The 22,541-nt window shown below is 54.8% G+C and overlaps 1 protein-coding gene and 2 long non-coding RNA genes across 3 annotated transcripts in view; all 3 read right to left on the reverse strand.

Annotated features, from left to right (window-relative positions):
- LOC132538011 (uncharacterized) overlaps positions 1-22,541 on the reverse strand; it is a 447,435-nt gene that overhangs the window by 237,119 nt on the left and 187,775 nt on the right. The gene's annotated exons all lie outside the window — the stretch shown is intronic.
- Positions 2,741-22,538, reverse strand: PDGFB (platelet derived growth factor subunit B). Its single transcript, XM_060188985.1, has 7 exons — positions 22,406-22,538; positions 14,183-14,279; positions 11,798-11,887; positions 10,752-10,957; positions 9,879-9,987; positions 4,869-5,019; positions 2,741-4,471 (listed from the first exon to the last, which is right to left on the reverse strand). Exons 1-6 carry the CDS (start codon positions 22,466-22,468, stop codon positions 4,895-4,897), a joined length of 690 nt encoding a protein of 229 aa, XP_060044968.1. The 5' UTR covers positions 22,469-22,538; the 3' UTR covers positions 2,741-4,471; positions 4,869-4,894.
- Positions 6,238-9,872, reverse strand: LOC132538008 (uncharacterized). Its single transcript, XR_009549409.1, has 2 exons — positions 6,959-9,872; positions 6,238-6,890 (listed from the first exon to the last, which is right to left on the reverse strand). It is a non-coding gene; the product is annotated as an uncharacterized LOC132538008 (long non-coding RNA).

The raw sequence follows: 22,541 nt of genomic DNA on the forward strand, positions 1-22,541 counted from the left end.
GTGGGAACCCCGTTCAAGTTCTAAGCTCTACCAACTTAGCTATTTCCCCAGCCATTATTATTTTATGAATGCACCTCTGAGCTTGCTATGTTTCTGCCCTAGATGAGGGAGGGGGCTCCCAAGAGGAAATGAAATCAGAATGACCATAAAGAGCAGTAAAGGACTCATAAAGCAAGGCAGACAGGCAGACAGCCCAAGTGCTGGCAGATAAACAGGCCTGCCTGGCCACTGCACCTCCTTCCCTGAGCGAGAGGAGCTGGCTGTTGACTGAGACCATGGGACAGCTTGCTCAGAAGGATACCTGCCTCATCATGTCTGCAGCCAGGGTTCGAGCCCCAGCACCACAGGCACTGCAATGTCTCTCCTTACCTCTATCTGAAGTAAAAAGAACAAGAGTCAAAGTGGTGAAATCGAACATTTGCTAGGTCTCGGAATCATGAAGAAAAAAACAAAGGCTTACAGAAAAACACAAATAAGACTAGTTTGAATAGAGTGGTCCAGTAGGTGGTGCAGTGGATAAAGCATTGGGATTCTCAGGCATGAAGTCCTGAGTTCAATCCCCAGCAGCACCAGAATGATGTCTGGTTCTTTCTTTCTCTCTCCTCCTATCTTCTTCATGAACAAATAAATAAAATCTAAAAAGAAAGAAAGAATAGTTTGAATAGAAATGTCTCCCTTTCTTACATTAAAAAACAAACAAGTTGTCCAGGAGATAGTGCAGTGATAAAGCTTTGGACTCTCAAGCATGAGGTCTTGAGTTCGATCCCTGGCAGCACGTGTACCAGAGTGATATCACGTCTGGTTCTCTCTCCTCCTATCTTTCTCATGAATAAATAAATAAAATCTTTAAAAAAAACAAACAAAAACCCTGAGCTCAGGGGCAGGTGGTGGCACACCTGGTAGAATGCAGGTAACAAGGATTCAGGTTCAAGGCCCAGGTGCCCAACAGTAGGAGGCAGAGAGATGAGAATGCCCTCTTGCCCTAGACAATGGGTTCTTTTTATTATTTATTTATTTTTTTAATTTTTTTATATTTATTTATTCCCTTTTTATTGCATTGTTGTAGTCATATAGGACAGAGAGAAATGGAAGAGGGGAGACAGAGAGGGGGAGAGAAAGACAGACACCTGCAGACCTGCTTCACAGCCTATAAAGCGACCCCCTTGCAGGTGGGGAGCCGGGAACTCGAACCCGGAACCTTGTGCTTTGCGACACCTGCGCTTAACCCACTGTGCTACCGCCTGACTCCCGAGAATGGGTTCTAAGGCCCAGGCAGGGCTCACCAGGCCCTGGGAGACCACCTAGCAGGGTGTCCAGGGAGGGATAATGTGCACAGCCCTGGCTCCCCCTCTCCCAGGGAGGGGATAATGTGCACAGCCCTGGCTCCCCCTCTCCCAAGGAAGCTTCTGCAATTGCCCAAGGAATAGTCCAGCTGCTGGCAGCTGCTTATATATGTTCTCCATCTGCCCTCTAATCCCCAGGGCTTTTGGAGCTCTGCCTCCTCCTAGCCACAGCTTCTCTGGTATCCTGGGAACTCTGAACATACAGAGTAGGGGTAAGGGGAGGAGGGCTGGGCAGAGGCAGGAGTTCCCAGATTAATCCCTGATTTGCATCCCCTCCCCACCCGAGCCCAAAACTGCCTTGCGTGCAGAGCCAGGATCCACAGGATGAGTTGAAGACAACTCATGGAAGGTGTTTGGATGAGTGACCAAGTTGATGGATTATAGGGAGCCCCAGGGGTACTTAGTCTAGAGAAGCTGACTCAGTGGTGGCCACTCAGCTTCCACTAACACACTTCTGGCAACAGGACAAAAAACGCGACTTCCAAGGGCATCATGACTTTCCTCTTAGTTTGTTTACGGTGGTCAGTTTTTCTACCTCAGGCGGGTCCCTTAACATATGACCTTGTTTTTATTTGTTTTTTTTTTTTCTTTGTCACCAGGTTATGAGTAGAGCTAGGAGCCTGCATGCCTTTGTCATTTCTGATGGCTTCCACCCCCGCCTTTTTGATATAGGGTGAGAGACAGAGACCAATAGAGGGAGAGGGAAGAGAGACATCTGCAGCACTGCTTCACTGTGAAGCTTCCCTCCTGCAGGTGGAGGCCAGAGCCTTGAACCTGGATCCTTTCACATAGTAACACGTGTGCTCTACTGGGTGAATCATCACCATGGTCCCTTGGCACCTTTGCTAAGGAATGGCACCCAAGTCTTTACAGAGGCAAGTGCAGGGCCCCACAGCTGGGCTCTGGAGCCCAAAAGCACGCCCCCTTCACACACACACACACACACACACACACACACACACACACCATCGCCATTCATCTTCTTATGCATCAGATGAGGTTCTGGCCAGAGAGGGTCTGTGACTTACCCAGGATCACACAGCTGGCTGAGAACTGAGCCAGGATTAGAAACTCCCATCCTTTCAGTTGTGCTCCTGTGGAAACTCCTCCAATCTGTTTCCAGAGCCCTCTCTCTCTGCAGCCAGCACAGCACCCTAGCCCAGCCCTGAGGCCAAAGATGGATTTCTCTCCTAGAGGCCCATCAAGGCTGAGTGAGTGCCTCTGTCCCTGACATATAGACACAGAGTTGGTATCTGGGGGTCAGGTGACAGGACCTCGGGAGCGGGCTTCCCAGCTGGCTATTGCCTACCCCCAGACACAACCCCCCACCCCACCCCCACCCGTGTGCAAAGGGGGACTGTGGAGGCACGAATGATACCAACAGACAAGCAGACCTCTGATGGTTTGGTTTTGTGGTTATTGTTTTTTTTTTACAGCTTTAAATATGGAATATAAATAAATTTTACATTTAAAAAATAAAAGGAAAGCCCCCAAAAATATAATCACCAACTTTACAAACTGAAAGAAGCAGGTGTGGGAGGGGCAGGAGGGGGACAGCACAGCAGGGAACCAGAGATGCGTGTTCAGACCCAGACCCCACCCCCGGCGGTTCTAGGGGGGGTATCTGGCCCTTCTCTCCCACCACCCCTCCCAGCCCAGGAGCTGGTTTTCTGGGAAAAGCCAATAGAGGTGGAACTCAGAAGGTCTGAAGGAAGTGTGCTGGGTTTGGGGGAGGAGCAAGGACTACCTGCTGCTGCCTTGGAGCCTGTCTGGGTATCTTCGCACCTCCCTGGGAGACTGAGCTGAGGCCTGGGAGGAAGAGGGCAAGTGGGCACCCTGCCTCACTGCTGTCCCACCACTCCAATTCACAGGCTGGGTGGGGGCCAGGCAAGTCCACACAGAAAGGCTATGTTCCGAGTTAGGAACAGGATCCCTTTTCTTCCAGACACTTTTCCTCCATCTACCAGGAAGCTGTCCTAATTAATACAGATCCAGCCATGTCTGCGGTGTGAATGGCGATCCCTGCACATGGTGTCCTTGCACAGCCTGAGCAATCTCCCATGGCATCTTGGCTGGACAGGAATATGTTGGGTATGTGTCCCTGTTGCCCTGGAACCTTGCTCTTCTGCTCTATGGAGCAATGACTAGGGCTATTCGGGGCCTGGACGAGGGGTGTTCCCCTTAGTAGGACAGACTGAAGGGCCAGGACAAGTGGAAGACCTAGGGTGGAGGTAGAGAAATGAAACAGAGGAGCAGGAGGTGAAGAATTGGGGGGGGGGAGCGGATGTCTGCGTCTCCATCGAAATCAGGGGTGGGGAAGGTCTAGCCCGAGAGATCACTTGGTCCAGCCTTGTCATGGCAACTGCAGGCAAGACCAGAAATTCAGTCGGTCTGGAGCTTTTTCTCATAGCAATGTCAAGTGCTAATTTTTAAGTTGATAGTTATGTGTAGCCAGAGCATGATGCTATAAATATCCAAGTGTCCCTTGACAGAAAAAACAAGACAAGACAAAGTTTCCCCATCCCTGGTCTAGATCCTTCTCCAGAGCAAGTATCATGTCTAACCCTCCTGGAAGGGCACTGTGGCCACACCTGCCTTGCAGTCCACAGCTGGAAAGGTCTCCTTTGTATGAAGTGAGCATTGTGGGCAGCCATGAGCAGGGAGTACAGCCAGGACCCAGGCACTGCAGGGGGCAGGTCTTCTGCGGTCTGTCCCCCGCTGGTCTCAGCCACAGGAGTCCAAGAGCCCTGGCCGGGACCCAAGGACCAGAGGCACTATGTCCAGAAGTACTCTGGGTCATACGCAGAGTTCCCAGGGCAGCCACAGTGCAGTGGGGAGGCCCTCCCCCCTCAAACCACCTTGCAAACACCTCCTCAAGGTGTGGGCTGGGGGCGAGAACAGTCACGGAGTCCGAGTCCTTCCTTTCCTTCCTGTGCTTCCAAGTCAGTTGCCGGAAGAGGCCGAGGAGGGGAGACTCGCTGGTGGAGGGGTGGACGGTCTTGTGGAGGGGTGGGGGGGAGCACCATTGGCCGTCCGAATCAGGCATCGAGACAGACGGACGAGGGGAACAATATTATCACTCCAAGGACCCCATGGGGGCAATACAGCAAATACCATATTAAATAACCCTGTAGGCCAAGCAGAGGGACACAGGACATCCGTCAGAGACCACTGAAGGGTTTCTGCCCACATGCAACCTGCTGGTGTGGGGAGAGGGGAAGGGAGCTGGGGTTGACCAGACACCCATGGTGTCCAGCAGTGCTTGGGCAGGACTGTAAGTTCTGAGGGTTAGACTTCTCCTTCTCTTGGGGACATTCAGGGGCAGAGCTGGGGTCTCCAAAGCCCCCGCCCTCACCACTTAACCCAGGACTAGGAGAGGCTCGAATGGATGGAATTCACCTGGCTGGAGGAAATAAGGCTTGACAGCCTGGCTTCTGCATAGGAAATGCCCCCATCCTGCCCCCTCCATGTTCCACAGCCAACACCACAGGCCAAGGTGCAGTACAGGCTGCCAGGCCCCCTCACCTGCCTGCACTCTCCCGCAGATGCCCCTAGGTCCCGAGAGTCTCCTTCAGCGTCTTCTTGTCATGCGTGTGCTTGAACTTCCGGTGTTTGCCCTTGGGGGGCCGGCGGACTCTCACTGTCCTGACAGTCACTCGAGTTTGGGGAGCCTTGACTGCTCAAGAGATAGAAAGAATGTGACAGGCTCAGTCAGTGAACACCACTGGAGAGATGCCATCACTGAAGAGATGTCAGAGAGCTCTAACCCCAAGTCCACAGCTCACCAGCAGACACATACTGACCCTCTCAGTTTCCTTATCTGTGGAGTAGGAGTAAGAGAGGGCCCACCTTACAGGGCTGGGGAAGAGACAAATAGCAGGGAGCTGACAAGCACAGAGAGGAGCAGATTAACTGTGGCTTAACCAACAGAAGGGGAGAGAGAGGGAGTCGGGCGGTAGCACAACAGGTTAAGCGCATGTGGCGCAAAGTGTAGGGACCAAAGTAAAGATCCCAGTTCGAGTCCCCAGCTCCCCACCTGCAGGGGAATCGCTTCACAGGCGGTGAAGCAGGTCTGCAAGTGTCTGTCTTTCTCTCCCTGTCTTCCCCTTCTCTCTCCATTCCTCTCTGTCCTATCCAACAACAACAACATCAAGAACAACAATAAAACAACAAGGGCAACAAAAGGGAATAAATAAATAAATATTAAAAAAAAAAAAAAAGGAGAGAGAGGTGCTGTCCCACCTCCAGACATAACTCTTTTTTCTGTCTCTCTTTTTTGCCTCTAGAGTTATCTCTGGGGCTCAGTGCCTACACTACAAATCCACTGCTCCTGAAGGCTATTTTTCCCTTTTGTTGCCCTTGTTGTTTATTGTTGTTGTTGTTGTTGTTATTGTTGTTATTGCTGGATGGGACAGAGAGAAATCGAGAGAGAAGGGGAAGACAGCGAGGGGGAGAGAAAGATAGACACCTGCAGACCTGCTTTACCACTTGTGAAGTGACCTCCCTGCAGATGGGGAGCCAGGGGCTCGAACCAGGATCCTTACGCCAGTCCTTGCGCTTAGTGCTGTGTGCTTAACCCACTGTGCTACTGTCCAGCCCCCAGACATAAGTCTTAGGAAGGTCTGGTAGCTCCCACTTTGGTGTTTTAGGGAACCTGTGGTAACACATAAGAAACTGACCAACCACTCTGGGGAGGAAGTCGAGTGTAGAGGACACCCCCCCACACACACCTCCAGATGACTGATTGCAAGAGTCATCATTAAAGCCACCCAGCTGAGCCCAGCCAACCCAGTCTTTTCCCAGCCTGTATCCTGTTGGAGACAGAATTGTTGTCTTTAAGTCACTAGGTTCAGAGTAAGGAGTATCTGGCTGCTATGATTCACTTTTTTCTTAGTTCCTTAACTTGAGCCCCTACTAAGGTTTCCTTCCACCAATCTTAGCCCCTTCCAATCATGTGACAGGCACCATAGGGCTCCCATCCAGAAATACCCCCACCCCCATACACATAGCATCACCAATCATGGGATTGGTCTCTCATCTGTCTAACCCTCGTCACCCTAAGAAGTAGGACAGAAGGTGGGTCAGAACTCAGGCTGTGGGGCAGACCACTTAAATATGGATTCTTCATGTATTAGCTCTGTGCTTAAGCTCTCTGTGCCTTGACTTCCACATCTTTAAAACGGAGATGACATCAGCCCTGGCCTCCTAGGATTAGAAGATAATACATGGAAATGGCCAGAAGTCCTCAGCGTTTCCCATGCACCTGACAATGTTCTAAGCTCATGTTTGTCCTCACAGCAGGCACAAAACCCTGTACGGAACACATGTAGAATTTGCGGTAGGGATTTGAACTCAAGGAGTTGGTTTGGTCAAGGCCTCTGTTCCTCTTGGGTTCTAGACAGACACCTCAACAGAGAAAGTCTACTCTGTCAAGCCCCAGGCTTGCCTCTACTTGGAGGCCCTATGGGGCCAACACCTGACCTACTGCTTCACAGACAGAAGTTCCCAGGAGCAAGGACACACCCTGTGCAAATGGTGGTCTAGGGACTCCGGTGAGGCTAGATTGAGAGCTAAAGCAGAGATTTGAGCCCAAGAGGTCTGACACTGAATATCACATCACATGGGACACAATGTCATGTCTTACCCTGACCCATGGACAGTGGCCACAATTACTGACACACAGGGCCAAAATGCTGAACCTAGAATGGCAAGACCATGCTGTCTACACCTCAGTCAGTGGAATTCCGAGAAACAAGTGTAGAAAATCACATAGAAAAAAAAGGCCTAAGAAACCCTCTTTGGATATAAAGAAGAATGTCATTTTCCTCCAAGAGAAAAATCACCCTGCGTGTCAATGCTAAATAATTCGCAACATGTCAGTCTGAAGGTCTCCAATATTCCACCTCATCAGGGCATCTGGAATCACATGCTCAGCTCAAGGACAAGAATAAGAAATCCTAAGAAACAGCCCAGCTACCAGGGGCTGGTCACTTACAAATGACAGTGAAACTGTCACATCTTACCATTGATAGCTACTGAAAAGACAGCCTGGGAGGTGATACAGTGGCTAAAATGCTTGATTTATAAGTGTGAGGTCCGGAGTTCTGTCCCCAGTATCACACGTCAGAGTGATGCTCTGGGCTTCCTCTCTCTCTCTCTCTCTCTAATTGCCTCTAGGGTTATCACTAGGGTTCAGCACCAGCATGATGAATCCACTGCTCCCAGTGGCCATTCCCTGGCCCCCTTTTGTGTTTTTATTTGACAGGACAGAGAGAAATTGAGAGAGGATGGGGAGATAAGAGAGGAAGAGACAAAGAGAGATACCTGCAGATCTGCTTCACTGACTGTGAAGCGTTCCCCCTGTAGGTGGGGAGCTGGGGTTTAAACCTGGGTCCCTGTACATGGCAGTACATGTGCTTAGCTGGGTGTGCCACCACTCCCCCACTGTAAATAAATTAAGCAAATATTTAGGGGGGAAAAATCACTGAGAAGCAAAATTGTTGTTTGTGCAGTTTTTAAGGTTCGTCTAGTCATATTAACTTAAGGTCAGCATCTGGTCCTTTCTGCAAACATCCAAGAGGAAAAATGAGCAAGGTACAGTCCAGCAGACCCAAGACCATGTTGCCCAAACTGGGCTCTGGGTGAGGCTTTGCACAGCACGCCCTTCAGCAAGTCCCTGAGCCCTGCTGTGCTCCAGCAGCCCCTTAAGAACACTCAAGGACTCACTTGCAGAGTCATCACTGTGGTCTAGCCTAGCTCAAGGTTTTTTAGATCTTTATAGCAGGTGAAGTAGGAAAAATCCAGTGACACTTGTTGAAGTGGGAAAAAATAGCCACTAACAGGACTTCAGGATCTCTGCATTCCAGGTATCCCTCTGCCAGGGGCTAGGCTGTGTGACTCTGGACAAGACTTCAGCCTCTGTGGGCCTTGAAGATTGTCTTTTATAAAATGTGGAACAGGAGGGGATGGGTGGTGGCACACCTGGTTGAACACACATGTTACAATGCACAAAGACCTAGGTTCAATCCCCAGGCCCCACCTGCAAGGGGAAAGCTTCATGAGCAGTGAAGCAGTGCTGCAGGCATTTCTCTCTCCTTAGCTCCCCCTCTTTTCAATTTCTGTCTCTATCCAATACTAGGTAAATAAATTAATAATAAATACAAAGGTTTACAAAAGGGGAAAAAATGGCCTCTAGGAGCAGTGGATTCATGGTGCAGACACCGAGCCCCAGCAACAACCCTGGAGGCAAAATAAATAAATAAATAAATAAATAAATGTTTAAAAAATCTAGAGAAGAGGGGCTTGGGCTGTAGTGCAGCAGGTTAAGCGCATGGTGTGCGAAGCACATCAACCAGTATAAGGATCCTGGTTCAAGCCCCTGACTCCCCAGCTGCAGGGGAGTTGCTTCACAAGTGGTGAAGCAGGTCTATAGGTGTTTACCTGTCTCTCCCTCTCTCTGTCTTCCCCTCCTGTCTCGATTTCTCTCTGTCCTGTATAACAACAACAAGGGCAACAAAAACAAATGGGGAAAAATGGCCTCCAGGAGCAGTAGATTCGTAGTACAGGCACTGAGCCCCAGCGATAACCCTGGAGGCAAAAAATAAAAATGTAGAGAAGGTGTTAAGACTAGATTTTGGGGGTTCTTATTTAATTCTCTGAGATGAACAATACCCCCCTGAAATTGTGACTTAAGGAGCTCTAAGGTCAGGAGGAAGTCCAGTTTCACATATTCATCTGATGCTTCAGTCCCAACTGCCACAACGCTGCTGTGTGGCCTTCCATCTTTTATTTGTATGCTTCTATGTGATGGGGAGCTTACTACCTCACAACTTCACCTTGGGCCCCTGACTAGTCATCTCTTTTTGCAGAGACAGAATTGGTACCTCACTATAATCCACCCCCACCTTCAACCCTAACTCTTCCCCCTTAAGGCCGAAAAAAGCTGGTTTGATTTCTCATCCTCAAGACAAGATACCAAATATCTAAAGACAACAACTACAGGGTCCTCTTGTTTGGTTCTTGATTCATTCATCAATTCACCATTTCATGTACCTGTCTGACAAAGTAGGAGCCCATGGTGGCAAGACCAGGGCAAAGGCTGCTTTGAATGGGGCAGTCTGAGCAGACTTCCAGGAGATGTCTGAGCTGAGCCCCATGTAACAAGGAGTGAGGCTGATGGAGAGTCAAAAGGAAACTCCAGACAGACTAGCATGTGCAAAGGTCCTGAGGCAGAAACCTATTCTGCCACACAAGAAGACTGGCCAGGCTGGGGGAGTTGGGGGGGGGGGTGGCAGAAGCAAAGGAGGACTAATTGCCAGCAAAACCAGAAGGTTAACCAGGGTTCCTCAGCCTCACAGAAGGCCACATGGGGCCTCAATCGGTGAGAGAGGGGGACAGATAACACCAGGATTGTGTGCATCAGGAGCGTGCCTGATTCAATTTCCCACAGCCTGTCTCAGCAGAAGAAAGGGGTTTGCAGGCTGAGGAAGCCCTAGACGGGCCTGAACTGGGGCCACCCACTGCCCCGAGACATACCTGGGCGTGCAGCCACCACTGTCTCACACTGGCAGGCCAAGTGGTCCTCTAGGGTCACTGTGACCTTCGTAAGGGTCGTCGTCTTCCGCACGATCTGGATCTTTCTCACCTGCAGGAGAAAAATCACCAAAATGCCTGTGCACGGGCCTGCCAGCAGCCCAGCTGATCTTTCCTCGAAAGTCAGGAGAGACAGAAATTCACTGAGAGGCCATTTGGGCCCAAACAATAGCAGTCCTCGTCCTCTGCCCTTCTGAGAGCTTTTCCATCAAAACAAGCCCTCCCGACCTGGCCTCCAACTTTGCACACACCCCCACCCTCCCCCAGTGCCCCCAGAAAGGCATTTCCGGCTTGAGATGGTGTCCTCATTCCCGGAGCCCCTGCCAAGGACAGGGGCTGAGGCATAGGCGGGAGATGGCAGTCTGGAAGGAAGTAGGGGGGAGGCTTTATCCAGGAGGGAGGCCGGAGGGGGAGGTCAGCTGTCAGGTGTCCATCCACAGAGCTGCAAGCACTGGGAACAGCAGATACCAGGATGGAGGGCGGTGGGTGAAGGATGGCATCTGTCACCCTGGGCACAGGACCCGTAGAAGGTGGGCACAAGGAGTGGCCACAGCTGACGGGGTTGTGTGTGTGAGGAATCAGAAAGAAAGAAAGCTCCCAGCAAGACAGGGCCCACCCTGGCTCGGGGTCTCAGACATGCCCACAGCCCAGCAGCCCGACCCTGTGCCTTTCTCCCTGTGGAATGCAGGAACCCCAGAGCCCTGCAGGGGACAGCTTGGAGGGAAAGTGCAGAAGTCACAAGCACCCCAGAAACGCTTGCAGGTGTGGGTCTGCTCTGCTCGAGGAGGCCTAGTCACGGGGGAGGCTGGCCCATACCTGCACGTGCCGCAGCTGCACCTTGGTGGGCCTGCACTGCACTTTGCGGTTGTTGCAGCAGCCGGAGCAGCGCTGCACCTCCACGCAGGGCGGCCACACCAAGAAGTTGGCGTTGCTTTGGTCGATGAGGCGCCGGTTGATCTGGAACACCTCAGTGCGTGTCTTGCACTCAGCAATTACAGCTAGCTGGGGGGCCGTCGGGGGAACTGCAGGGTGAAGGGACCCCTGTCAGGACCGTGGATCTGTCCCATCTCAGCAGGAGAGTCCCAGGGTCTCTCTGAGGCTTTGACAGGTAGCTGAGGTGCTTTAGAGTGGGAGTCCCTCAGTTTCCCCAGGGGCAACATGAAGATGAGGAGATCTACATCCCAGAAACACTGCCCGAAGGGCTGGAGTGAGGTGCTTCAGCACATTGGCAGGTCCGAAAATGTCCGATTTCTCCCAGCACCTCCCCTACCACCTCATTCTTTGATAGAGATGTGGAGCCAGGGCCACCAGGTCTGACCTAGAGGTCACACAGCAATGAACTATAGTGTTGGAGGAGGGCTGCAGGTAGGCAGAGAGGGTGAGGACCGTGGAGCGGGCACATGCCCCCTCAGTGGCCTTCCCGGGGACCTCTGGGAGGACATTCTCCTTGTGGGCTCTGGGTTACAGAAGGAGGCAGGCCACAGGCTTGGATCCAGGGGGACTGTTTCAGCCTTCAGCCCTAGTGACCATGGTCCAGCCACACAGCCTTGTGTACAAGTGACAAGTGTTGGCTGAGGTCCCTCCTGCTGGTAGCTGTGTGACCTTGGCTACAGTTTTACCTTCCTTGGGCCCCACTTGCAGCCTTGTCAGACGGGGTTCACTCTAGGGATACAATAATGACTAAAGACAGCTGAAAAGCACCATATTTAGGGAAGTGACTGGGCTGGGGCTGGGCAGGGTGACTCAGTGCAGTCCTGAGTGAGTAATACACTGGGGTACGGCCTACAGCCGCAGATGGCCACATGCCCCCACTCTCCCATCTTTTTTTTCAGGGGAGTCTCCATTCAGAGACTCAGCCCTACCTAGGCTCCTTCTCCCTCGAGGTAAGTTCTCCAGCTCGCCTCCAGAGTGGGACTGGGTCAAGTTCAGGTCCAACTCGGCCCCATCTTCATCTGCAAGAGAAGGCAGGCTCAGAGGCAGGGGAGGGGACAGTAGGCCCAGCATGAGGTGCAATGAGGCCATGGGGCTCTCGTGGTGGAAGGATCACCTCTCATCCTGCCCCACCCCCAATGGCAACCCCACTCCAGAAGAATATCCCCTTCCAGGTCCCTGTAATCCTGAGGGTCCCCACTCTGAGAATGGCTTCATGGCTTGGGGAGCAGTGGGGCCCTTATGGTCTCCCAGAGGGGGCCTTCAACCCCACTTGGGGTTCTTCAGCCACATTTTTGGACTCAACCCACAGTCAACAGAGTTAAAAATAACCTTCCCCTCTGCTACTGTAAGTGAACCCTCCTTGGCCTCCAGGGCAGGGCAAGAACCCTGTGCTCTGAAGCCAGCCCCAGTGCCCCTCCACCCATGGTTCCCATAGGAAGTGCTGAATGGAGAAATTCCCAGAATCCCCACGGGGGACCGCGTGGCCTGGACACAGCCCCTCTGGAGCCCAGACAATGGCCTGGCTGGGCAGCAGAGAGGGAGGAAGGGAGCAGTGTGGACAAGGGAGAAGGCAGAAAGGAGGGTGGGGAAACAGGCCTTCTGGGAAGGGGAAGCCCTGGCCCCTCATCCCTCGGTCATCCCTCTAGGCTTTGATCTCACTCCAGCTCCCAGTCCCTCACAGAGAGACCATTTCTGTCTCTCCCCTCTGACTTTCTGTCGCATGTCATCCACTTGTTCCCAAGGTCATAAGCTATCGTTCTCTTTTCTAGCCTCTATGTCAGCATTCCATCAGCATGCCCAGAAGACCGCTTTCTCTCCAGAGACCATAGCCAGAGTAGTGGCAGGTGAGGGCTAGGTAGGACGTGGAGCTCCAAGAATCATGGACAGGGGCTGGAGAGATGGCCTAGTGGTTATGCAAAATGTCTTTTATGCTTGAGGCTCCAAAGGTCCCAGGTTCAATTTCTAGCACCACACCACCATCAGCCAGAGTGGAGCAGTTATAGGAAAGAAGGAGTAAAAAGAGGGAGGATGGCAAAGGGAGGGAGGAGGAGGACAAAGAAAGGAAGGAGAAGAATCATGGGCTGACCCCCTACCTTTCTGATGTCTGCAGAGTCTGCAGATAAGGGGTGCTGGGAAATGTCCCTGGACTCCTGCTGCTTCCCCAGCCCACTGCCCTGCCCCTAGCAGCCCCCTAAGGAGCAGTCCTGTAACCTGTGCCTTTCTGTCTAGCCTGGCCCTGTTCTTCCTCCCTGCCATCTCTGGGAAGTACACGGTGGGGAGGGGTGGGGAAAACATCTTTGTGAAAAGGGTAAGCTGACCCGGAAAAACTAGGCAGAGGGCCACCTCCACATAGGCTCCTACTGAGACCCCACCTCCAGCAGGGGTGTGGAGGGGTTCTTGAGGGTGGGGGCACAGCGTCTTAGAAAGCAGCAGCAGCAGAGAGGATAAATTTGGAAGTTGCCCCATTGTGTTGGCCAAGGCTGGCCAGTCGGGCATGGGGTGGGGGGCATGGGAGATGGCGGGTGGGGGGCCTGGTGAACAATAGGTGGGCCCAGCTGGGGCCCCCTCCTGCTTGCCTCACCAGCCCCCAGCACTGGCCAGTTTGAAAGGGCCCGGGAATGCTTTTGAGAGGGAGCCAGGGGCCCAACGGGGAGAGGAAACAAAGGCAGGAAATGCTGTCCCCCGTAGATAGCAGTCTGGGCAAGGATTACAAAGTGACAAAGAGACAAGACCCCAGAGGGAAGGGAGCTGGGGGTGCAGGGGGTGGAGGGTGCCGGCCAGGGCTCCAGGGAGCAGGCCAGAGGTTAGAATAGAATGGAATTCACTCTGAAGACAGCGTTTATAAATACATTCCAACCCAGTCCGCTAGCCCCGCCACGTGTATGCCACAGAGCACGTGCCCACTCGCTGAGCCCGCTCTCGAGCATGGGCAGGGCTGCCCACTGGTCTGGGCCTGGTGTCCCCGAGAGACCTTAGAGTCTGGGCAATCGGCCAGACAGCAGAGAGATGGTCCTCTGACACCTCCTCCCTAGCTGGGTCTATACCTGGACAGACTCTCAGCAGATGCCCTGGGCACCTCCCCGCCCCCATCCCCTAAGACACCATACACCCCACCCTCTGTGCAGAGCCAGAACCACGTGTGAGAGCTGCTCCTGCCACGCCCCGAGTCCCAGGTACCAACCTGTCCGCCGACTCAGTCCCGCCCTAGACAGGTGTGGCCCAGCCTTCTCTGGGCTGCCACTGTTCTGCTCAGCCCCACCCGACCCCCCTAGGCCTCAGTTCTCTCCCATGGAGCCGGGGAAGGTGTCCATTACCTACGGAGTCTCCATGCAGCAGGCGCTGAAGGTCATCGAAGGACCGGATAGAGTGGTCACTCAGAATCTCGTAGAGCTCCTCTGGAATGGGGTCCCCCTGCCAGACAGAACCGTAGGGGCAAGTGAGGCAGGGCTGAGGGTGCCCCAACCATGGCCTGTTCCCCAGCACATATCTCTGCCATCTGCACAGTTCTGCAGAGCCACTCAGCCACGGGCAGGTAAACAGCCAAGCGGAGGGACACAGTGGGCAGAGTCCCTCACCCCCAAACAGGACACCCCCCCAGCCCCCTTGAAACTTGCTTTGAGTAAGTCCTGGTTCTGTATGCCTGTCTTCCCCAAGATTAAAATACAGGGGGCTGGAGGCACAGCAATCTGATTTTTCTACACTTCTTCCCACACTCAACAGCTAGTGACAACCAGCCCTCACCAGGGGAAGCTGATGATTCCCTCTTCACAGATGAAAAAACAGAGGCTCACAGAGGGCGTCCTGCTCCCACAGCCCTGCAGCCAATCAACAGCAGAAGTCACACTTGGACTCTGCTTCAGGGTTTGAGGGTACTGGGCACATTGGCAAAGCCTGGAAGCCACAGGCACCTCTGGTATCTCTTTAGTCTCAGACTCAGAAGAGAAGAAAAGGGAATCCTTAGACAGCCATCAACCCTGAACGCCTGGCCGTGTCCCACGTCCAACAGAACCCTATTTTTAGAATCCTGCTGGCCTAGAACCAAAAACACTTGAAATGTAATAAGCACTTTAACAGGCCCCACTTGGAGCCGGGCTTCCTCCAGGGAAACCGCAGGTCCCACAGCGCCATGAGAGTAGCCTGATGGGAAGGTCACGGCCACGGCGCCCAGCACTGGGGGAACCCAAGGTAGCTGATAACAGAGGTTCTCAGAATGAGGCTAGGGCAGATGAGGCTGCGGGGCACTGAAGGGAGCCTGTAGGAGGGAAGGCTCAGAGGTGCCCACCCAGGGGCAATGGAGTGGGCGTGACCCAGCTGGAGTCTTAAGTCAGATCACTCAGTCTCCACAGGTTGAGAAGGGAAGGTTGTGCATGCCACCCCGGAGCTCAGCTTCTCCCTTTGAACACAGCATCTAGAGTCCTGCCCAGTCTAGCGCCGGTGGGAGGCAGGAGGAGGACAGTGAAAGGTTGGGGAAGCCTAGCAGGAAGCCCAGCTGGATGTTGGGGGTCTTTTCTTTGTGCACAGACAGAAATCTGGGTGTTTCGAGGGCGGCATTAGTGGTCCCTCCCATTGTCCTGCTCTGTCTCCCCCTCTGCTCTCCCCTGCCAGGAGACACCCCTCCTCGGGTACTCTCCAACTCAGACACGAGGACCCAGCACTCAGAATGGGCAACTGGACTCTTGCTCAGACCAGAGCTTGCACCCCAGAGAGCTGGGCTCCACCACCCCTACTGCCCAGAGCCCCAGGCTGGCCTCCGTCCCTTTCTGGCCCTGCATCTCATCTGTGAATCCAGAAAGTTAAAGAATATTCTCCTCTAAGGCTGCTGGCAGTGGCAGGAGAGCAGGCAGAGGAACACTAAGGCTGGGGGTGCCCAGTCAGAGTGTTTGTGGAGTAATGATTAGACTCACATACTCTCACCAGGAGAGGGGTCCAAAAGGCAAGTGCCAGCATTCATGCCAAGATCTCTTTGCCCACTGAAGGGCCAGGTGAGAGCTAGCAGCCCTGCAGTACAGACAGACAGACCCCTGCTAGGTATCTGGTATGGCCTGGTCAAGAAACAAACCCAGAGGTCCCTGCTCTCCACCACCGAAACCTCCCCAAGGCTGAGTGGGGAAGAGGGGACTGGACAGTCGAGAGCAACAACAGCAAGTGCTAACTAAATACTGACGGCATGCGCGAAGGAGCCTTCTTGGTACTCTCTCCTATGTGGATCTAGTTCCTCCCCCAGAAGGGCTGCCTGAAATACTCTCCTAGAGAGCCCACTCTGTCAAGCAGGGAGGCCAGTTCTGCACAAGCCTCTGGTGATCTGGCTATCAGGTGCCCTTTTGTCAGAGAGAGCAACCTCCCTGATCTGATACTGACCTTACAGCAAGTTTTGATGAAGTACATGGAGGCAGGCACTGAGCTAAATGCTGTACAAAGCACCAAACTCAAGAAGCGACACGTTTATTTACTTTTCTTTTTTTTCTTTCTTTTTTTTTTAAAATATTTATTTTATTTATTTATTCCCTTTTGTTGCCCTTGTTGTTTTATTGTAGTTATTATTGTTGTTGTCGTTGTTGGATAGGACAGAGAGAAATGGAGAGAGGAGGGGAAGACAGAGAGGGGGAGAGAAAGATAGACACCTCCAGACCTGCTTCACCGCTTGTGAAGCGACTCCCCTGCAGGTGGGGAGCCGGGGTTCGAACCAGGATCCTTATGCCGGTCCTTGTGCTTTGCGCCACCTGCGCTTAACCCGCTGCACTACAGCCCGACTCCCTCTTTTTTTTTTTTTTTCTTTCTAAAGAACTTATTTATTCATGAGAAAGACAGGAGGAGAGAAAGAAAGAACCAGACATCACTCTGGTACATGTGCCGCCGGGGATTGAACTCAGCATCTCCTGATTGAGAATCCAGTGCTTTATCCACTACACGACCTCCTAGACCACATTCTCTCTCTCTCTCTCTTTCTTTCTTTTCCCAGAGCACTGCTCAGCTCTGGTTTATGGAGGATTGAACCTGGCACTGCGGAGCCTCAGGCATGAGTCTCTTTGCATAACCATTATGCTACTTACCCCCACTTATTTACTTTTTCTATGAAAAAACCAGAGCAACACTCTGGCATAAGCAGTGCTAGGGATTAAGCTCAGGACCTCACATATGTAAGTCCCAAACTCTACCCACTGAGCAACTTTTCAAGCTGCAGCCAGCAATATTTTTTAAATTAATTAATTTATTATTGGATAGAGACAGAGAAATTGAGAGGGGGGATATAGAGAAGGAAAGAGACAGAGACACATGCAGCCCTACTTCGCCACTCGTGAAACTTCCCCCCTGCAGGTGCGGACCAGGCTCTTGAATCAGATCCTTACGCCCTGCAATGTGTGTGCTTAACCAGGTGCACCAACGCCTGGCTGCAGTCATGGCTGCATTTTTATCCCTGTCTTCCAGAGAAGGAAACAAAGTAAATGGCTGGGAAGACTGGAGAGATGATTCAGCAGGGAGAGCACAGGACTTGCAACGCACAATGCTCCAGGCTTGATCCCTGGCACAACATGCAGAGTGGAGTCACTGGTTCTCTGGCATGGATGTCTTTCTGTGTCTTAGGGAGCCTAATAGTTATGCAAAAAGGCTCTCATGCCTGAGATTCCAAGGTCCTATGTTCAGTCCCCTGCACCTCCATAAGCCAGAGCTGAGCAGTACTCCGATAAAAATAAATAAAATAAAGTAAGTGGTCACAGGTCTACGAAACTAGTTAAGTAGCAGTCGTATCGCTCTTTCCTCTCTAGCCCCCCCCCCCCCAGCCCTAGCCACACACAGCTTGGTGGCCTTGCTCCCTTCCAGTTCTGGTGTCATTGTCAACTCCTGGAGATGCCTGCTCCCTGCAGCTTGTCACAGAGGCATGGCATGGTCTCTCACTCAAGGAGAGGGCCTCAAGGGGACACTGACCAGATCTGGAGGCAGCCTGGGAAGGGAGGGGTAGGAAGGCACACTGAGAAGTGCAGGTACTGGAGACTCAATGCCACCACACATCCCCAGTGCAGAGACCAGCCCTTCACAGTAAAGGGGTCAGAGGTTGAGAAGCTCCAGAACACAATAAAGAGCCAGCTGGGGCTCCAGATGCTAAGGAGCAGGAATTCTGGGAGTAAGTCCTTTAACACTCAAACCTCAGCTGCTTTATCTTTTAAGTAAGGCTAATAATACCTGCTTGCCAGGTTACTGGGAGGCGTGATCACAGCTGGCAACTAATGGGTGCTTAGTGAATGGCTGGAGCACTCATTCATCCCCTCAGCCTGGTTCCCCTGAGGGTAGCAGCGGGTGGCAAACACTCCCAGGGGCAGTTCAGGGCATTTGGAGGATGACAAGGGTGAGTGCAGAGCTGCCTGCCTACAAAGAGTGCAGGGCTTTGCAGGGTGCCCCAGGAAATGGCACCCTGGGTGCCATGTGGGCTGGCTGGCCCCTCCTGGGCCAGGTGTGTGTGGTGGGGGGCCGCAGCCGGTGGTCTGATCCAGGATGTAATGTCCTGGGAGAGACACACAGCACCTGCTCTGGCTCAGAGGCTCTTCTTATTGTGGGAAAGTGAGCAGCCCCAGTCCAGAGCTGAGCTTTCTTGAGCACAGATTCTAGAAGTCTCCTTAGGTGGGCAGTCCCCTTTGATGCCCCAGATCTCAGGGCCAGGGTTCTTAGCAGGGCGAGGGTGTGGCAAAAGGGCAGCTGGGGCGAAGCCAAGCCCAGGAGCCAAGGCAAACAGCCTCCTCCCCACCCCACCCCCAACACCAGCTGCAGCAGGCAGGGAGGGCACAGAGCAGAGGGTGCGGAGCGTGAGGCCAGGTGAATTACCTGCTCCCTACCAGGCTGGCAGATCAAAGAGCTGGGACCCCACCCTCCACCCGGGCTCCAGCACACACACAAATACACACTCTCCAGTCTGCCTGCCTTCAGCTGAGGGAGATGACAGAGCTCAGCCCCAACAACCAAGGGCGTTGTCTGGAGCTGGCAGAGGGAGAAGCTGACAGGCCTCTGCGCCTGCCTGCCTGCAAGTCAGTCTGATTTAGACGCACTGACAGTGCCAAACCCTCTGAAGAACCTACTCCAGGCAGACCACAGAAGCCATTAGAACCAGCCTCTCCCACCTAGGCTCCTGGGACAGCCCCCCCCCCAACACACACACACACACACACACACACACACACACACACGCCAGCCCAGCCCCCGCCCCCACTGGCCTCCCCACCTCTCACATGAGCAGAATAACTGTGAGGGACAGGAGGAGAACAGCAGCTTACAAGCTGGCACTCCACTGTAATCACACATCCCCAGTCTAACTCCCAGCAGGGAGGGCAGCCATGGGGGTAGAGGAGGCTTCAGGAATCTGCATTTTTAAGGCTCCTTTGAGCAGAACTTTGAGCTAACCTCATCTGCTCAAAAAAAAAAAAAAAAACAGGAGGAGGGATAAACTGAGGCCCTGTTAAAACAGAGCCACAGAACTTTTGTGATTTTCTTATTGTCCTTCTACTCCCCTCCCCCACAAGTTTTCCCTCTCACCCTTTGCTCTGTCCAGCCTGTGCAGGCCAAGTCCCCAGACAGGGGAAAGGGGGCATGCTTGTCTCTCAAGATGGGGGAGACCTCCAAAGGGCTAAATGAAGCAGTGTTTATAAAGCACTTAGCAAGTGAGAGCCAAGATTTGGCCCTCCTTCTCCTGGACCCCTACCCCCACCCTCTCCAGGCCCTAGTATTCACTAATATTTACAGATTCACCCTGGGAGGCAAAATGCACCAAGACAAAAGCTCTATAATACAGCTTTCACTCCAAGAGGAAAAGCAGGTAATTAATATACTACAGAATCTACCACACATGAGGGGACTTTTAATGGGGGAGGGGCAAGAAAAACCTATGAGGCCCATGCCAAACTCCTTACCATTCCTGCTGAATCAGTCTCTCCCCTCTACCATTTACACACACACACACACACACACACACACACACACACACACACACATCTTGCACCATGGACTGGGAGATTCCATCTCCCACCACCTGAGATCATTAGCAAACCAAGAGAAAAATGGGTGGTAAGGGGGCAGGAGGGTTCTTAGTCTCTTTCCAGGCAGCAGGGTGCTGAGTCTGGCAGAAACATCACGTGGTAGTGGGAGTCCTCCTCCCAGTAGTCAGCTCTGCTGATAGAAATGGGACCTCAGAGGCTCCAGCCCTCCCTCCTCCTAGGGCCCTGAGGCTCAGTCTAAGTGTGTAGGATCTGGGCAGCCCCAAGCTGCCAGAGTCTCCCTTCCCAAACTAGACCCCATTCTGCAGGCTTTCCCAGTCTAGAACTTTCCCAGGCTTCGCAGCAAAGTGCTTGGCAGACTGCAAAGCACCACAGAGTAGTGGGTTCCCGAGGGCCCTGTGTTCAAGGGTGCTGCGATCAAAATGAAGAGAATGGCATTGCTTCTGTGCTCCCAAACACACACGCCGTGAGCAAGGAGGAAGGGAGAAAGGGGAAAAAAGGAGGAGGAGGAGAGGGACCGAGGCGGAAAACCACAGCCGGCTAGAGCTGTCACAGCTCGCTCTAGAGCATCAGCACAGAGGACAGAACCAAGTCCTTAAGTCCTGGAGGTTCCAGTAACGATATATTGGACAGGAGGCGCCCCATTCACACCATTTTTCCGGCCCCCGCGGTGGTGGTGGTGCGGGAGTGAGCGGGAAAAGGGTAAAAATGGCAGAGAGGCGATGTTTGATGGCTGCAAGGCTGACCTGACCAAACGGGGCGGGGGGGGGGGGGTAAGTGGGTGCTGCGCAGCCGGCACCTAGTGGGAGGTCCTCGTCTCCCCTCCCTCCTAGGACCCAAGGAGGAAATGGTGTAGCCGACGTTCAGCCCCGCAGGGGGGCCCACCTGTTGCGCGGGGGTGGGCACCTGGCGCTGCGTAGCCTGTGTGCGTGTGTGGGTGTGCGCGCACGTGTGCTCAGACGGGGTGTGCGGGGCCGGGCGCGCGCGTGTGCCCCGCGTGTGCCCGGGCGTGGCGGCGGCGGGCGCGCGACCCGGCCGCGGTAGTGCGTGCCCGCCGCCCTACGCGCCCGCCGCCTGCCCTCCCGCCCGCCGGCGCGCAGCATCGCCTCCGGCCAAGAGTGTGCATGCGTGGGGTGAGTGAGCGAGTCGGGGGGCCGGGCGGGGTGGGCTGCGGAGAGCCATAGTCGGGGCGCCGCCGCTCCCAGGACTCCCTGGCACCCGGCCCAGCCCCCAGGCTCCGCAGCGACGGGAGGCAGCAGCTGGGGCCGGCCTACGCCCCCCTCCCCAACAGCTGGCCGCGGCCCGGGGGCCTGCGGGGGGCTAGAGGAGGGGACGTCCGGAGCGGCCAGCCCGAGCCCCCAGTCTCTCGCCCGGGTGCGGGCCACGGGGGGTGGGGTGGCGCGGAAGGGTGGGGCCCCTGGGCGGGAGGCCGCGGGCCCCCGAGGAGTCCGGAGAACAAAAGGAGACGGCGACGGCTCCTCCGCGGTCAAAACAACCTGCGCTGGCGGCAGCCCAAGGCCGGGCCGCGGAGCCGCCACCTTAACCCCTTCACCGCCGCCGCCGCCTTCCCGCGTCGCGGGCAGAGAGGCCGAAAGCGGCCGGGGAACCCGGGGAACGGGCAGGTGGGATGACCGGCTGTAGCCGAGACCCGGGGGACGGACCCAAGCCCCCCGCGCTCCCGGCCGCGCGCCCGCGCCGCCCCGCCTCTTTCCCACCTGGGTTCAGGGTAGACGCGCCAGCTCGCGGTTACGGGGGGCAGGAAGCGGCGGCCCCGCAGGGTTCCGCGGACGCTCACACCCACCCACCCCCTGCGGCTGCTCCCGGCGGCACGCCCCGCACCCTGCCAGCCGGCGAGCTGCGTGGAGAGACGCTTCCTCTCGCGGGGCGCGAGCACGCACCGCCCCGGGGGCCGGGCCCCCCGAAACCCCCACTGCACCCCCTCATCCCGACTGCCCCAAGCCTGTCTCTCGCCGTCTCCCACACCCCGCGCCTAGTCCAAAACACATGCTGCTCCCGGTCCGCGCTCCGAGGCGCGCTCTGCTTCGCGTGGGCCCGAGGGCGCCCACCTCCCCCACCAGGAGCTGGAGCCTGGATGGGTTGCACCGCCCCCTCCTCAAAGGTTGCCAGGCTGCAGCAGACGCTCGAGCCCGCACCCCGGCCCCCCCATGCAAGCCCGGTCCTGGACAGAGCCTCAGTCGCAAGCCTGGTGGGCGAGGGGACCCGTTTTCTGCGCCCTCCACACCACCTCACCCCCTCTCCTGCGGCGGGGAGGAGGATTATCACCGGGTTCCCAGGGGCGGGGGCAAGACCCCCCACACCCTGCCCGGACGCTGGAAGACGGGGCTCGCCCTGGTACGGAGAACCACGCCGTGCCCTCCCCTAGAGCCTGGCACCTCCCGAGCCTGTCGCCCTAGCTGTGGGAGGTCACCTAGTGCCCACTGCCAGGCCCAGGGGCTGCAAGGGTCCGAAGTTGACTGCGGGGAGAGGAGGGGGCCGCCGGGCGGGTGGGGCGAGGGCAATGAATGAAGCCAGCCAGCCCCACACGCCGTCGCAACTCACCTCGGCGCTGACCAGACGCAGGTAGCAGCAGAGAGAGAGGAAGAGCGCCCAGCAGCGATTCATAACGACTCCCGGCCCGGCCCCACGGGGCCCCGGACGCGTGGACCGAGCGCGCCGCCCCCGCGGCCAGGGTGGG

Source organism: Erinaceus europaeus, chromosome 4, assembly GCF_950295315.1.
Source record: "Erinaceus europaeus chromosome 4, mEriEur2.1, whole genome shotgun sequence".
In the NCBI taxonomy this organism is placed as follows: Eukaryota; Metazoa; Chordata; class Mammalia; order Eulipotyphla; family Erinaceidae; genus Erinaceus; species Erinaceus europaeus.